Raw genomic sequence first — 17,000 nt, forward strand, 5'->3', positions numbered from 1 at the left:
CCAGTGCAAGGCCAGAGCGCAGATTAGTCTTGTTGACTCGGCAAGGACACCCTGTCAGGCAGAGGCAGCGGGGAACGGACCCTAAGCGTGCGCGCACACACACACACACACACACACACACACACACACACACGTACACACACAGACGCTAATTCGCAGAGCGTATTCACAGGCAAATACATCGAGGCTCATTAATTTCCCAATATATACATCCATTTCCACAAAAGCACAGGCTCGCATGCTGTATAATGTAGACAGTACAGCCTTGCACACCAACACATCTGCTACCGTTGTGCACTAACACACTTTCACCTTCTGCCTGGGAATTTCCTTCAATCAATCAGTCAGTCTTTCAATGATTGAATCATGCTGTCAAGCACTGACACTAGTGAACCGGTGCTGGACCTGTATCTGCCCTGATTTTATTAAGTATATGATACCTACAAGCTCCGGTATCTGTCAGTGACTTGGTATGAACATTTTAATTATTATATTGCTAATTTGTGTATACCAAGTGGAGCTGAACACCATTACATATTCATGTATTTTGGTGGCCATTAAGGCTTTTGCACACCAAGTCCGTATTTTTCGTCCGAAATTGTCGCACGTTTAAAAATAAATACGACCTCACGTTGTGTCAATCACGTTTACACACCGACTCCGAAACTTTCGTCCGTCATTAAAGTTTTCGGAACAGGTTCGATTTTCTGCGTTTTTTCGCATCCGTCAAAAGCCTTTAGAGAGTTGTTTGACCACTCAGAGCCAACGTACTGTTGTTATTAGCCATTACGCACGACTGGATCTACTGGGATCTCCGGCACAGCCTCGAAACACTGATACTATCAGCTCTGGCAGAAAAGTGTGATAAACAGACTGATCACAGGACAATTATTGACCATGATCTTGTCTGTATGTTGCAGCGTTTTGAGGCTGTGCCCTGAATATCTGTGGATCCAGTCGAAAGGCTGATCACCTATGCGCACTTTTCCGATGGCACAATTTGGATAGCCAAATCATGAAGTGTGTGTGCGTGTGTGTGTGTGTCCCTCCTCAGACATACTGCCAGCCGCTGTTCAGGATCAATTGGATCGCGGAAATTGGTGGTCTTCTTTTTAATGACGACTCCATTTTCTCTCGTATTGCGAATTTTCGCAACGAATAGAATAATAAAACGCATCGGATTCAGTGTCAAGGTTTCTGTGCGTAACGATTTTTATCGGATAACGGATTAAAAAAACGCATACGAAAAATACAGACTTGGTGTGCAAAGACCAAAAATAAGTAGAATTTGTAGTTGAACAAACAACTTCATGCAAACATGAAATCTTAAGTGGTGTTCGTAACATAATAGGTGTAAATGGGCAGATAACATCATGTCATCTTGCATTATGTCCACTGGGAAAATTGTTGCATGCCATAACATCGCAAAACTTCTCAATGTTGCATTTTGTGTGAACTGAGGATGAGCGAGATCTGGCACTACTATTTCATTGATGATGTAGCGTGTCTTTAACTGGGATATGTATGTATATATGTTGTGCAAAACCTCTGATCATGACCGGTTCCTTTTCCTTTTAGAAGACAGAAAACTCTTTGTGGGCATGCTCAATAAGCAGCAGTCGGAAGATGACGTGCGGCGCCTTTTCGAGTCCTTTGGCAGCATCGAGGAGTGCACCATCCTCAGAGGTCCTGACGGAAACAGCAAAGGTGAGTCTATAGGGGTTTACGACTGTGAGCCAGCGGACTTTTTCACAGGCTACCGCACAGAATTGATTTGGCCTTTCAAAGTTGGTGACTTTGCAAAGTTCACCTTAACCACTTCATGTTGAGCGATGTCAAAGTGGACTATGTTGTAATCAACAGACGAGCGGTTACATAAGATTTCTTTAGATTCCAAATTTCAACAGCAAATGCCATCAGAAAGCTTTGTCCACAGGGATGAGAGGGACAAACCACAAACTCTTTATGGATGAACCCCATTAACCTTATGAGTCAACCTACGTGGCTTCACTTGCCTCCAGAAAGTTTGTCAGAAAAATTACATTTTCTGTTAGGCAATTCATCAACACCCTCTCTTGGCCCGAGAGAGGGAAGAGAGAGAGAAAAAACTTGTCAACGTCTAACCTAAGTCCTTCTCATTAACCATTGGGCTTCATGTCATGCCAGAAAAGTTGTCCTTTCAAAACATTGTCAGAGTGCTACACAAGTTCACGGCATGAAGTTCATCAGTGGGCTTAGCAGCCAATCAATGTGGCCCGATGATAACTAAGCCTGATGATTACAGTGGGCTTGATCATTCCGATTCCTCAGCGAAGCTCCATTAACAAGGCCTCATCAGCCGGCTTACTCGGCTAAGTGGGCTTTAGCTCGATAATTAGTGGGAACTTGATCATTCAAATTCATCAACAGGGCTTGTCAATAGTAAGCGACACCAGAATGCTGTGGCATTTTAAGCCCCATCAGAGGATCCCAAACTTGTTAATGGTGTCAGAGTGGCATGTTTAGCCTGCTTATTGACCGATGATCAACGCCGATGCAACTCTCTTCAGCAGAGAGGGCTTCGTTTACTAAATGCTTTGTAACAGCAATACTGTATGAAGCTTGTCTTGGCTGAAAAACGTTAAGGAAATTGAGCAAACACAAATGTTACTGATGATTTTGTATGTTTGGTGCACTGGATAGAACAGATTTTGAAGAGGAAATCCTAACACCTTTTTCACCAACATCTTTCTTTTCTTGTCTTTTCTCTTTTCTTCTATTTTCTCTTCTCATGCCTTCCTTCCCTTCCCTTTCCTCTTTTCGCTTCTCTCACTCTCTCTCTCTCTCTTTCTCAGGCTGTGCGTTTGTAAAATACTCCTCTCATGCTGAAGCTCAGGCAGCCATCAGTGCACTACACGGCAGCCAGACAATGCCTGTGAGTACGCCATACGTGTTTGTGTGCATGCGTATATAGATATATGTCAGAGAGGTGAGTGTCACGTAGCACTTAACCGCTTTCATCCCCCAAGTGAGTGTTTGCATGTGTGTAAGTGTAAGAATAAGCATGTGTCAATTTGTACACAATAACATTTTCCTGCCTGCCATGTGTGTCCGCGTGTGTGTGTTTGTGTGTGTGTGTGAGTGGGTGGGTACACAGGGTGCCTCATCCAGTCTGGTGGTGAAGTTCGCCGACACGGATAAGGAGCGCACCATCCGCCGTATGCAGCAGATGGCTGGTCAGATGGGCATCTTCAACCCCATGGCCCTGCAGTTTGGAGCCTACGGAGCCTACGCTCAGGCAAGACGCCCCACAAAATGCATCCTTTATCCACAGTTATTTATTTATCAACTAAGAAGAATCTGAATTAAGGAACCACGGAGCGCCTGAAATGGAGCGCTCAAGCCTAGTGAAACCCTAGTGCATGAACTTGAAACGGTGGTAAAGATGGGCAATAGTCTATGTTCTGTCTCTATCTCTTCTCTCTACCTCCCCTCCTTTCTCTCTCTCTTAACTCACTAACCTCGAAGTCTTTCTCTTCTGCCCTTTGTTTGTAATTCTCATCCCTCGCTCCAATCCACTCCCCTCCACAGGTGCAGCAGCAGGCGGCATTGATGGCGTCCGTCGGCCAGGGAGGCTACCTCAGTCCCATGGCGGCCTTCGCTGCTGCCCAGATGCAGCACATGGCTACCATCAATGGCCTCCCAGGAGCACCGCTGACCCCCACGTCAGGTAACAGCGGTGAGAGGTCAAAGGTTAAGGCCTCTACTGTAGCATCTCGGGGAATGAATACAATAGCAGTGAATTTAAGCGGGCATATTTCCTCAGAGAGTCTTTTCTAGCTGGGTCTAGATAGGTCGAAGGGCTGCAAACTCACAGACTGCATTACCGCATAACACACTATCGCCTGAGACAAATGCTACATAATTGGTGCCCATTTGAAATCATCAACACAATATTCACTATTCCCATTCAATATGTCTAATATTTGCATCTAATGGTTATTGTGTCACAATAAGGGTCGGATTGGGGCGAGAAATCAGCCCTGACATTTAGTGTCTTCACCGGCCCACTGGACCGGCCCCTCTGACATTTGCAAGAATTGCGAGATGGCCAGTCTGGGCCTGGCAATAATAAGGCAAAACTTCTCCATAATATCTTGGGAAAAAAATATACAGTGGACTGCTTTCTGTATCTCTCTCTCTCTGTCCCTCCGTCCCTGTCTCTCTCCCCCCCGTGGGTGCAGGTGGCAGCACCCCTCCCGGTATCAGCGCCCCCACAGTGACCAGCATCCCCTCCCCCATTAGTGTGAACGGTTTCACCGGTCTGCCGCCCCCCCAGGCGAACGGACAGCCCCCCGCAGAGGCTGTCTTCACCAACGGGATACACCCTTACCCTGGTAAGTCTGATGAAGTCACAGACACATATGCACACACACACACACACAAACATACACTCAAGGATACATGCAAATGTGACCACAATTCTCTAAAAATATAAAAACAACATAGTACACATTACACATGTTTGTTATATGTTTGTTATAATCTATTAAAGAGTGACATTTTATTGGAAACCGTGACTACATGAAAATGGCATGGCAAAAGCTTGAATCCTAAATGACACACTCTCAAATAGAATAAATTCCAACACACATTCATTGTAACAGGACAGAGAAAGCGTGCATGTCGCTGGCTTACAGATACGAATGAGCATGTTCAAGAGGCCGAGGCTAGACGAATGTAGCCCAGAGACAGCGAGCATGTCGAGGAGATGAGTGTTTGGCAAGGTGCTTATGGGCAGCTGGAGCCTAAGTATGCGCTTGTCTCATGAGCCGTGGCTAGTACCTCATTGGTTTTGTCTGTGAAGAGGTGGAAGAAAATTGTTTCTTTTCTCCACTCTTGTCTCCCCAGTGTTGCAGGAGGTGGTTTTTAGGGAGGACTCGGAGAAAAACGGCTTGGGCGTGGCTCCACGGAGTTGTTTTGGGGTTCAGGGTGGCTGCTTCCTCTCCTCTCTCTCTGAAGGTAGCGGCTCCCTCCCCCTCCCCCTCTGCCCCCTCCCCCATCCTCCCCTATCCTCCCTTTACCTCTCTTGCTATCAGAACCGTTTCTTCAGTGTCGCTGTTAGTCCTCGGTGTACTCATGTGGTTTTTTAGTGACGGTGGGGTTGTTATCGGCACGTGTGTGTGTGTGTGTGTGTGTGTGTACGTACGTACGTAAGCATGTGTGCATTTTCTCAGTGGTGTGCTCAATGTGCATGTATGTGTAGAGTTGGGTAGTTATGAAGTGTGTCACGGCATCTGTGGTCGTTACTACTGTGTTTACCATGTAGGGTGAATTTTCCGCCATTTAGGATCTCAAATTGGCTTTTTCACATCATAGTGTTTTTAAATAATTGTCTAACATCCTACCCATGTGAAGTGGTGACAGCAACAGGTGCATCCAGTGTTGTGAGTGGTGTATTGTAATTTTACTGTTTTATATTTGTAATTACAGCAGATTGTCAGAGAGAGAAATGTTTTTGTTTTTTTTATTTAATAAGGTTCCATAAGAATTGTGTGTGATAGGTACAGGTTGAAGACACTGTGGTGATGGTGGAGCCATGTTATTATGTGTGTTTTTGTTTTCTTTTTAAATTGTGGCCCTTCAAAGTTTTACTTTTCCACTTTGTTTAGTCCTGAAATGCTTTTGAAGAAACAAAAGGTAAAATGCACAGCGAGAGAGATGGAGAATTCTATTCCTCACACACTGACAACAAAGCGAGTTGACACAGCGCTGCTCGGCTCTCTAACCTTTCTGCTTTTCCACTCCTGTCTATTCCTCTTTCCATCGCCGCTCCTTCCGTCCCTCCCTCCCTCCCTCCCTCCCTTGTTATATATTACTCGCGCCTTCCGCCGTGCCCTCTCCTCCCTCCCTCCATCTACATTCTCCCTCTGTCTCTCTCCCACTTTCTCTGTCTCATCTCTCTCGCTCTGCCTCACTCGCACCTTGCCCCCCCACCCCCTCCCCTCCTCCCCCTCCTTCCCTCCATCCATCCATGCTCCCCTCCTATTCTCTCTGTCTCTCTGTCGGAGCAGCTCAAAGTCCCACTGCAGCTGATCCTCTCCAGCAGGCTTACACAGGAGTCCAGCAGTATGCAGGTCTGTCTGTCACTCCCACAGGAGCGCTGGTGTGTGTGTGTGTGTGTGTGTGTGTGTGTGTGTGAGTGTGAGGAAGAGAGGGAGAAAGATAAAGATTCATCTTTGTTTGAATTTGAATTTTGTTCATGTAACATTAAGTGTGTAGTTGGGACTACATCAATTTATTCTCTCTGCCGTGTACGGTGTGTGTGTGTGTGTGTGTGTAACATGTACACTCCATTGTCTGTGTTATCTGATCGATTGCCTGCTGTGCCTCTGCATATATCACTGAGTGTTTGTGTGTATTTGTGTGTGTGTGGGTGTGTGTGTGCTCTAGTCATGAGTGTTATCTGATCTGTGGTGTGTGTGTGTCTCAGCAGCCTATCCCGCTGCATATGGCCAGATCAGCCAGGCCTTCCCCCAGCCTCCACCCATCATTCCACAGCAGCAACGAGAAGGTAACACACACACACACACACACACACACAGACACAGACACAATGGCACCTATACATTTTAGGCATTTCTTATCCATACATACAGGAAACATTTGTTCACATTTACTTATTTTGTGTGCGTGCCTTTTATGCGGTTGCATGTAATGAACCAATGAATTGCTAACCACACCCACCTTTAAAAATATTCATGGTCAGTCCTCATTCTGTTTTCAGTAAATCCTTTGTTAAAAACAAAGTGTTGGTATTGGTATGGTTTATATGGATGAGGCAGATCTTCTGATTGGCCATTGAATTGATTAGGGAAGATCCGATCACAGTTTATGACAGGTTGAACAATCAGCTCTTTTTTGGCGTTTTGAAAACAACCCAAGGATGACAGTTTCACATTAAATAATGAAGCACAGAAAAAAATGACAGTTAGGATGTCAGGCTGTGTTACAGTGATTATCCTAGCTGGCTGTAGAATAACTAACATTACTATCAATACTGAGCGTTTCAAACAAAGCTGTAAAGCTTCTCGAACTCAATGACCTCCGGGCAATTCATGCTTGGGACTTTACTGCCCCCTTGTGGTAATAAACAAAACAATGAAAATCATTTGAACAGCTGTGGAATCCCAAAGGTTACCATTTAAGCGTCAAGATCTTATTCAGAAACTTAAAATGAGAGAGCCGGTAGGAGTTCAATGTCTTGCTCAAGGATACATGAATGTTGTGGGGTGAACCTGTGACCTTTCCATTATGGGTGATCACTCTAAGCATGAATCACCATGCCACCTGAGCACCAAAATTACTGTCAACTCATAATTGCATGCTCAAGTAAATTGCTCCACAATTTTCTCTACTTTTGCAACTCTCTGAAGATGAATTTGATTTCAATTGGCTTGATATTTAGGAAAATATGCTTCAAGTTGGATGCTCTGGAGCATTCTTAGATACTGGAAATTTAGAAATAACTGCCCCCTAAATACCCCTAAATCGAGAGTAAGGAGCTATTCTATTCTCCCTATTCTTTTATTCTCTGCCTCCTTTATTTTCTTTGTTTCTTGTTCTTTGTATCGTCCTCCTTTCATCGTCGAGCCTCCTTCTCCCACGGTTTACATTTTCATCCACATTTCCCCATCCTACGCGCTCCGTGTCTCTCTTTCTCTGACCCTTCCCCCCTTCTCTCTCTCTCTCTCTCTGTCTGTCTCTGTCTCTCTGTGTCTCTCTGTTTCTGTGTGCAGGGCCAGAGGGTTGCAACCTGTTCATCTACCACCTCCCTCAGGAGTTTGGGGATGGAGAGCTGATGCAGATGTTCCTGCCTTTCGGTAATGTCATCTCCTCCAAAGTGTTTGTGGATCGGGCGACAAACCAAAGTAAATGCTTTGGTGGGTAAAAACGAATAAAACCAAAAGATTACTGATTATTTATTCTGATTATTCTTTTACTAATCACCTTCTTCACTGCAGCCAACAACCCCCCTGCCCCCCAACACCCCTTTAAGAAAGATTATTGAAAACGAAACATTGGGGATTTTCCCTACAGTTGTGTGAAAGCTGGTCGCTCCTGAGAAAGGAGGAATGGAGAATCAGTGTGTCTTGGGAGTTTTCTATTAATTATTGAAGCCATGTTCCTTTTAACCTGTTATTATTCATTTCTTATTTTGATAATACTTACTATATACTATAATTACTGTTAGCTCACAAGTCACATTGATTGTGATGAAATTGGGTAAAAATGAGTCCTGTTTTAATGTCATATTTACACAGTTACTTTGCCATTGGGCCCTATGTGACGTATGAGTACAAATGAATTGCTGGTATCAGTCTTTGAGGTTGGTGGGTGGCACTCAGTCTCTGTTGCTAACTTAAAACAGTGAATATGTTGAGAAGATAACAATTGCTTTAACATGTCAAGATATCACTGCTGTTGTGCTATGACTTTTTATGCCATTGAGAGTGTAGAACCCACAATTATGTGGTAAATTATAAACGGAAACATTATATTTCTTGCACATTATAGAAGTTCCCCAGTTTGCAGCTTATGAAGATTATGTGATGGAGAGTTCCTAAGGTGTAAACAACTTCGGAATTGGCTTTTGCCTATTTTTCAATTTACTGCATAGTTGTTAAATTCATCACTTCTCTGAGCTGGATCTCAAATTTGTGATTTGATGCTTTCCAGTAGTTCATTATAACATGTAAGTTCAAAATCAAACCCCCAAAAATAGCACAACTATGTTGATGTTTTGGTTTCAATCCCATCATAGTGTGATTTTGGTTGCATGTTGCTATCTCTGTCATTATTGTGATCCTATTGTTGTTGTACTATGATGTCTGTAATATGTTGACAGTATGGATTTCATAATAGATTTATTGCACCTCTCGTAAGCATTGTGGATATTTACAATGACTATATTTGAATTCATATCTTCACACACTAGATACAAAACTCGGCATTCAATGGAATTTACACAGCACATTTATCTAGGTCATGAAAGTGTTATAAATTTGAATATTAATGCTTACGACAGGTAGGATGTGTTGCTGATAAAAATGTTGGTGTTACAGATTAGTTTTTCATGTACAAATGAAATGACTGTATTCTCATAACTATATGTAACCTTTACAAGACTGGGTCCACACGTTGAACCCCATCCTCATTCTTTTCTAACCCCCAGCTGTCCGTTCATCCGCATCTAACCGTGTGCCTCTTTCTTTGTCTCTCTCTCTCTCTCTCTCTGTCTCTCTCTCTCTCTCTCGGCCCGCCCCCCAGGGTTTGTGAGCTTCGATAACCCGGGTAGTGCCCAAGCTGCCATCCAGTCAATGAACGGCTTCCAGATCGGCATGAAGAGACTCAAGGTGCAGCTCAAGAGGCCGAAGGACGCCAACCGCCCCTACTAGCCCCCCGCCCCACCCAGCCGCCCCTGTCCTGGGGGCCGGGGCAGCCGCTGCGCACAGGGAAACACAGGTCAGACACCGGGCTCCGCTCAGCCGCTGAGCTCCTCGAAACATTTGTTCTCACTGTAGTTCGATAGGTGATTAACTGAACCCATGCATACACTTCTACTAACAAATATTACATTGATGAAAGCAGAAATGGCAGGCCCATTTATGGAACGGCCTGACATGGTTTCAGTAACCTTTTATAAATGTCATAAAACATTTGCAGATGCTTAATAACTGGCTGATCATCTGCAAATTGCTTGTAAAGAATAGTGATTAAGTGTTACCCCTTGGTTGATAGTTCAAGTAGGTGTTTGTAATTGTTAATTCCACCCTCATCAATATGATTCATTATTGTTTAGGATTTACTGTAGACTCCCTGCTAATCCACTGTTACCATTCTGTTATTTTGCTGGTTGTATTCTGGGACAAAACAAAATTATGAAACTGGACAAATACAAATCCAAGACCTGTAAGATGCTGTAATGTCTACTTTGTAGTTGAATGGCTTATAATTGCATCACTATACAATGAAAATCAAAGCCCTCCAGAAATGTAATTGACATTAAATTTGAATAGATTTTTAATAGATATTTTTGCATTACTAAAAATGTTTGATCATGCGCCCGCTCTGTAGTCCAGTCAGCTTTCATGTCTGCAGTTCAAACAAACAAGGCCCTACTGTGTTTATTTACATGTAGCTTCCTCGTTTTTGTAGAACAGGGTTACAGTAAGTGACCCCATATGTTACCCTGTAGGTAAAAGATAATTGGCAAATGGTTCAGTGTGTTGCACAGGGAAGGAATTGCTTCCAAGGGAGAGACATTTATTACCCCTCAGGCGGGTAATTGTGCCGTTCCTCTTTGTCTCCTCCCTTCATCTGTGTGATGGAGAGTTTAGACTGTGTCGTTCATTCACCGCTGATGACTTCATTCAAGGGCAACTTATCACCCACTCACAAACTAACTGAACCGTACCAGACTGTGTCCCGAGGCAAATCACTGCAGGAAGAATAGTGCAATCTGATATGAATGTGTAACAAAAAATGTGGCACCATCCCTTTATATATCAAAACAAGTTATACAGAATGTTATAGAGAATGTGTTTTCTGTTTTGATTTGTTTTCTTTTTGTGTGAAATAACAAAGATGACAGATGGTGATGACAGTGTTTGGCATTGCTGTTGATGAACACATCCTGCCATGGTTACACTTGCAGTAACATTTCTCAGTTTTATTATTTTTACATGCAAATTAATAATAATGTACAATTATGGTACAGAGTTATCAGATTGCCAGGTTCATATTCAGACAGGAGGCTGGAGCGCTACTTAACTTCTAATGAGTTAAGGTGCTTTTGAATTAAAATTCCCTCATCATGGTAAAAAGAGAATTCGAAGCACTCAAAATGTGGTTTAAAAAAACAGAATTTTATTGGTTTATCAAAAAAGATGAAAACAACATTATTGCCAGGGTGTTAAATTAACTCTGCACAGTGCAGCACTGAGTTGTCTCAGCAAAATGATCTCTGTTCATCCACACTAGAACCGAGACTCTTAGTCCTGGCTATGTTTTTTAGAGGCAGGCCGCACTGTCTGTAAATACAGCTAGTATCAACAGTGAAAGGTGGCGCAAGGGGAGTGAAAATGACTCATTATTGGCAACACTTAGCATATTCGAAAGTGTCAAGAAATTCAAGAATGCAAAATAGAAAATATGATGCCTATTAACTAGACATACAATTTGGGCACAAATTTTCTGATAAGCTCTTTTGAGTAGAAGACACACATAGATTAGATAACACTCATGATTAGAGCACACACACACACGCACACACACAGATACACACAAACACTCTGTGATATATGCAGAGTGTAATTTTAAATGTTAGAAAATAATTATTGACAATGTTGTCATGGTAATGTGTGCTGCATTATATAATTTTAACATGGAGGGGCATGAAAATAGAGATACTGCCCTGTTTTGTTTATACTAGTAATTTAACTATGACTTAATTAAAATATGGACGATTTGTAATATTTTGATTTGGCTTTCCAGGTTATGTTGAGCTGGATCACATGTTGACTACTTGCAACCCGCCACTGAGTGCAAACTCAACATCTGGACCACTGAGGCTGCTTCAGAAACAGGAGGGAGAGAGAGTGATGACCAAGTTAAGGACAACTCCGTTGGATGTACTAAACCTTTGGAACTCAGAAAGAATTTGTACCAGCCTGGTTCGCCCCAGGACCTTTTCTCCTGCACACACACACACACCTCTTTCCCCACAACACCCTGCTTGAGTGACAGCTACCTTTTCTGGACCACAAAGACTTTAGTTGAACAATGGAAAAAAAAAAAAAAAGTAAGTAAAAGCAACTAAATCAAACATACTTAAAATGACCAACCCCCACTGAACTGTCAAAGGAAATATGGATGTCAAAAGTCCAACAAGAACAAAACAAACTTTTAAAAAACTGAACAGAGGATTGCCGTAGGAGATCTTTCTGTGAGGTGGTTTGAATATGGGGCAAAAGACTTTTGAAGACCAATTTACGAGACTTGAAATGAGAAAGGACAAATTCTCGAAGAGAGAGCTTAAGTAGGGAATGTGATATTTTCAGGACACAAATTGGCTTCGATTTGGGATGGCCATCTTTAGCTCGGAGTGCCTGTCCGTTTCCAGGGGATACCGTTGCCAAGGAGAGCCATAGCAACGGTCTCCAGGGAGTCTTACCTGTCATTCCTTAGTTGTTTTAGGGACCAAAAGACCAAACATTTTTATTGCTGAGGACTTGTAGCTCTAATATACTCGGACCACTGCATCTCTTTCAGTCAGTGTTAACTGGTTGAGGAGTTGCATTTAAAAGATGTGTACATTTCGAATATATACAACACATGTATATATACATATATATTGCTGATATGCTTTTTGAATACAGGCAAAACTATTTCAGATGACCAAATGGGGTCGCTCACTTCGCTAGTTTACAATTACTCAAAATGTTTATTTTTTTCTCTTCTCATTTTGTCTTGGGAGGGATGGCGAGTGCATGGGAGGGGCTGCTCCGTATCACAGCCTTACCTTTTCTAACTTGACATCCTAACCTCATAGTTAGAATAACATCAGAAACGTTTGAAATATATGAACTTGTTTATATTTGCAGTACATATATATGTATAACAAGCATTCAAGCAAATGTATTCATATATACAGTATATATGGATAAATAGATATTAATCACAAACAAATATATGTATTTATATGCACATATTTTATATATGTGTGTCTGTATATAGAACGGCTACTGACTATGTTGAGCTGTAATTTTTTGTAGATTTTAGCTGGAGTTTGAAACATTGCTCTGCTTGGGAAGAATCGCAAATCTGGCAGCTCCCAAAACTGCAGGCATTCCTATCTCTGATTACCTATATGCTGACACACAATATATTGCTGATATATGTGTGAGTATACACATATGGTGTAAATACTATCTGAAAATGCAAAAAGCCACATCTCAGTAGCAGGCTTTAAGAGAATCAGGCTAAATGATTTTAGAGGAAAAGGACAATTATCTTCGACTCTATTCCAAACATATCTTTTGAGCTTCACACACACACACACACACACACACAAACAAATACACACACACGCCCATGCATACACACAAACGCACATGTCCACAAGCATACTGACACATGCGTGCGCACAAACACACACACACACACACATCACACACACACACAAACTTCTCTTTGAAACTTGAACCAAAATGAATGAGTCTCACGACCCTTGCTCTCTTTTGCATTCAGTAAAGTGCATGTAGCGTATGGGCTGTCACCATGTCAAGGTGTGCCTTGTCACCTGCAGAATCTGCCATCAAGCACTGTGCTCTCAAAAAAAGAAAATACACACTACTGCGAGCAGCCAACGCGCTATTATGATGTCAAAACTACAGCCAGATCCATATCATTTCTCAGCTGTTTAGAGAGCTTCAGTGCATGTCCAATTGAAAAAAAAAACAGTCTGACCACTGTCGGTCCATTAATGTACTCGGAAAAAAAAATGCATTTAGAACTAATGTAGACTCATGTGATTACACTTCAGATAAAAGTGGGCATTAGGTAACCTGTCAGCACAGGTACTCAAAGCTGTGTGCAGGACACCTGTGATGAGGTTCCACTGGTTTTAGTCAATATTAGGGTAACGTTCAGGGTTGCAACTGACGTGACATGGCCTGATAAGGGAAATGATTGAGCTTTGAAAATGTCAGCTTATTGCCCCTGGCATTAGGTCTTAATGGCTGCGAAGGTGATGTAATATTGATGAATATGATATAATTAGAGAGCTGGCTTTCCCACTGAACCGAATGAAGGATACGGTTTTATGTACTTTCCCACCCAGCAGTTTGGATGTATGGATCTCTGCTGGTAATACTTAACTTGAAGCATATCCTTTAGAAGATGTTATATTGCCTTACATATATCCTAATACAATTAAATAAAAACATAAAAAAGCATAATGAAACTGTAAAATGAAGCAATAAGTGTGAAAAGCCATTTACCTATCACACCTACTATATCATGGTGGCTGGTGTCATATTGCTTTAGCGTACAGTTTCCCATACTGTTCTACAAAAATGGCATGAACACATACTACATACCTGTAATAGGTCAATAGACTTGGCTTTATTGGACCCTGCATTCAACACACATTCAACTGGTGGAGATTACACAATGGATATTTCTATATATGAATACTTATAAGGCTATATGACACTTTGGAAGACAATGCTTCCTGTTGGGTGCAGTTACTGGTTTTCCTATAAACTGCTTATTATGCCATTTCCCTAGCGTCTGTGTCTAACCTTTTTAGCAGAGTGAATAATTTAACATTTACCTTCCCAATCCGACGAGGCCAAAAGATGCTGTAACACATCCCAGGACGCCTCCATTATGCGGGCCACATAATAATGCCATGTGCATGGCATACAATGCAAAGCCGGTGTCCGTCATGATCACTTGGCTGTGGCAGGATCTGCGGTGGGTTAGCTCCAAAAGTCGTGCACATCCGCCCTAACTTTCTTGCAGCTACCATCAGCATCTGAAGCTAAATGTCGTCCGTCTGGTCTCCCCGCTCGCCACGCTCCGTCTGCCCTCTCTGACTGCACCCCACTGGTCTGAGAAAATTGAAAAGGTGTCAACAAGGTCTATTCTTTTCTAATGGTTTGTTTGAGCTAGTCACTCATGTCTTTCACCCGCCCAGCATTTTGAAGTTTGAGTGGAAGAAGGGAGGGGGAAGCAGTACGACCAAGGGAACTGGAATGCCAAGCACCTCATCGTCATGCGCTCCAACTTTAAGCTGCAACTGTTTACATGAGAAAAGCAAAACAAAGTATAGTGGTTCAAAAACAACGAGAAACAGAGCAGAAGTTTGAATATATATATAAATATATACATAAACCGATGAATATACTGTAAATGTTTTTTGTTTTTTTTTGTTTTTTTTGCTCTGTTTTCCTCTGTACATAGGTTTGCATATTTTATAGGACTTTTACTTCTATCTACAAGGACTGGATAAAATGATACTTTAAATACTTAAAAAAAAATATATGAATGAAAACATGATAATACTCATTGAAACCAGGTACAAAAAAAAAAGAAGTCTCTAGGATACGGTACAACTGTAGGACCTGACCAAGGCATTTATCCAGAATACAGTCAGGGAGAGCATTGACCTCAGTTAGAGCTTAGACACACATTGACCTTTTTTATAGAAATACTTTGATGGGTTCTATTCATTTATTTATTTGTTTAAATATTTATTTATGAGTCATGTCTGAAATGATATGCATGCTTTCATGGCATTATTTTTCTATGAGTTGGTACGTGACCAAATAGTTTTTATATGACATGCGTGGGCCAGTGTTGTGGTCCAGAGTGATCATTGTTCCTGTCCGCAGGGCCATGCCTTCAGCACTTCTTTTATGATGGAGAAAAATGCTCCTATTGACCAAGTGATGTCAAAGACAGATTCTATTGCCATTTATTTATTTATTTATGCATTTATTTATTTGTGCTGTTTGAGTCAAGATCTGAGCTCTATTATTGCCGCTGGTCTGTTTTGCTTGTAACTGCTGCTTTCCATATTACCACATCTTCAATCAATTTTTTACAGTTTTATTTCTGATCTGAAGTTTTGGCAAATACTGCTAGCAAATTCTGAATTCAACATCTTCAACGATTGCTACTTTGACATATTATTCTGTTACTGATCAGTTGTTTCAAAACAGTTCATGCAATCAGTTACTGTATTTCTAAAGCCTTATGTATATTTGTAATTACATATTAATATGTTCTGTTCTAAAGAATTAGCTTTGTTAAAAGATTGTTAAAAAAAATCAAATGAGATGCCAATTGGAAGCTTCCTCTTCAAGATAATTTGTTTTTAGCATCCTTTGCTTCTGCTGAGAAACTGTTTCAGACAGGACAGGGGTAACAGCCAGTTAACACTCCCTAGCAAGCTAACTGTTCAATCAGATATGTATTCACAACAGACAATATGCCTTGAGGTCACTAAAAGTTGCTGCTAATATTTCATGAGCTACTGACTGATTAACTGGTTAATCAATGATTAACTGTTTGCATAAAAAGACAGATTCGGGTTTTGGAGACTTTTTCCCCCTCCTTCTACTTTTCCCATTCTGCTTTGTATTGTTTGACAGAGCTCTGATCTTGTTCAACTGTTGTGTTTGACCAATAGCATACATTCAATGAAAACTGCACTATCTCATCAAAAATTGAGTTACTATCATTTCTTCAATGCTGTTATCAATGGTTTTATTTCCACAAGTCAATAGTGTTGGTAGAATTACATTTTACTTCAAATGGTTTCAAAAGTATTCTGGAAATCTATTCCCAATTTCAGCACATGTGGAGGGTGGGGAAATGAATGTTGCATATAGAGCTTTGCCAGGTTCCTGATGAGCTAAGTTTCTGATTGGGCAGTGCGCTTTAGGCTCCCGCCCCCATCTCTCCAGACTGCACCATTCTCTGGTCCCCTGGACTCTTTTTTGTAATTTTAAATGAATGATGCGTCTCAGCTTAGCCCAATAATAAAGCACAGTCTAGAATAAAATAACTTGTGTCATGTGTCATAATTACTGATAAATTATCAGTACTAGACTACCTTCATCTCTCGTTGACACAACTGAGTAGTTCTAGGAAATATCCCATTATTACCTCTAAGGAGGTTATGTTTTCGCCCGTTAGTTTGTTGTCCATTTGTTGACTTCCATGAAATTTGGTGGACAGATAGGATGGAACAATTCATTCAGATTGGAAAGGAACAACTCATTAGATTTTGGTGGCAATCCCGATGTAGGATTTCCACCGTTAGACGATTGTCATTTTTTTAGCCATAACTGTGAAACTAACAGAGATGAGACTTGATTCCAAATCCTCATGGCAAGTTGCAGGGTCAAGAAGTCAATGTAACTTAAATCTGACTGCCTTCTACTAAT

General features: G+C 41.6%; 1 protein-coding gene across 14 annotated transcripts in view; it reads left to right on the plus strand.

The window, feature by feature from the left end:
- Positions 1 to 9,437, plus strand: part of celf4 (CUGBP, Elav-like family member 4) — a 50,807-nt gene extending 41,370 nt beyond the window's left edge. Inside the window, exons 3-12 of one of the 14 annotated variants that reach the window (XM_071516586.1) lie at positions 1,579 to 1,707; positions 2,835 to 2,914; positions 3,137 to 3,277; positions 3,571 to 3,709; positions 4,224 to 4,376; positions 4,891 to 5,001; positions 6,054 to 6,116; positions 6,476 to 6,553; positions 7,779 to 7,922; positions 9,310 to 9,437. In XM_071516586.1, the coding sequence (XP_071372687.1) occupies positions 1,579 to 1,707; positions 2,835 to 2,914; positions 3,137 to 3,277; positions 3,571 to 3,709; positions 4,224 to 4,376; positions 4,891 to 5,001; positions 6,054 to 6,116; positions 6,476 to 6,553; positions 7,779 to 7,922; positions 9,310 to 9,437 (1,166 nt within the window). Of the gene's footprint in view, positions 1 to 1,578; positions 1,708 to 2,834; positions 2,915 to 3,136; positions 3,285 to 3,570; positions 3,719 to 4,223; positions 4,377 to 4,890; positions 5,002 to 6,053; positions 6,120 to 6,469; positions 6,554 to 7,778; positions 7,923 to 9,309 lie in introns of all 14 variants that reach the window. The other 13 variants (XM_071516589.1, XM_071516591.1, XM_071516587.1 and 10 more) reach the window with 13 other exon arrangements.
- The last annotated feature ends 7,563 nt before the right edge of the window (positions 9,438 to 17,000 follow it).

Source organism: Centroberyx affinis, unplaced genomic scaffold (assembly GCF_046629955.1).
Source record: "Centroberyx affinis isolate AG114_WGS23_722 - 3 ecotype Tasmania unplaced genomic scaffold, CSIRO-AGI_Caff_v1 ptg000409l_1, whole genome shotgun sequence".
Taxonomy (NCBI): domain Eukaryota; kingdom Metazoa; phylum Chordata; class Actinopteri; order Beryciformes; family Berycidae; genus Centroberyx; species Centroberyx affinis.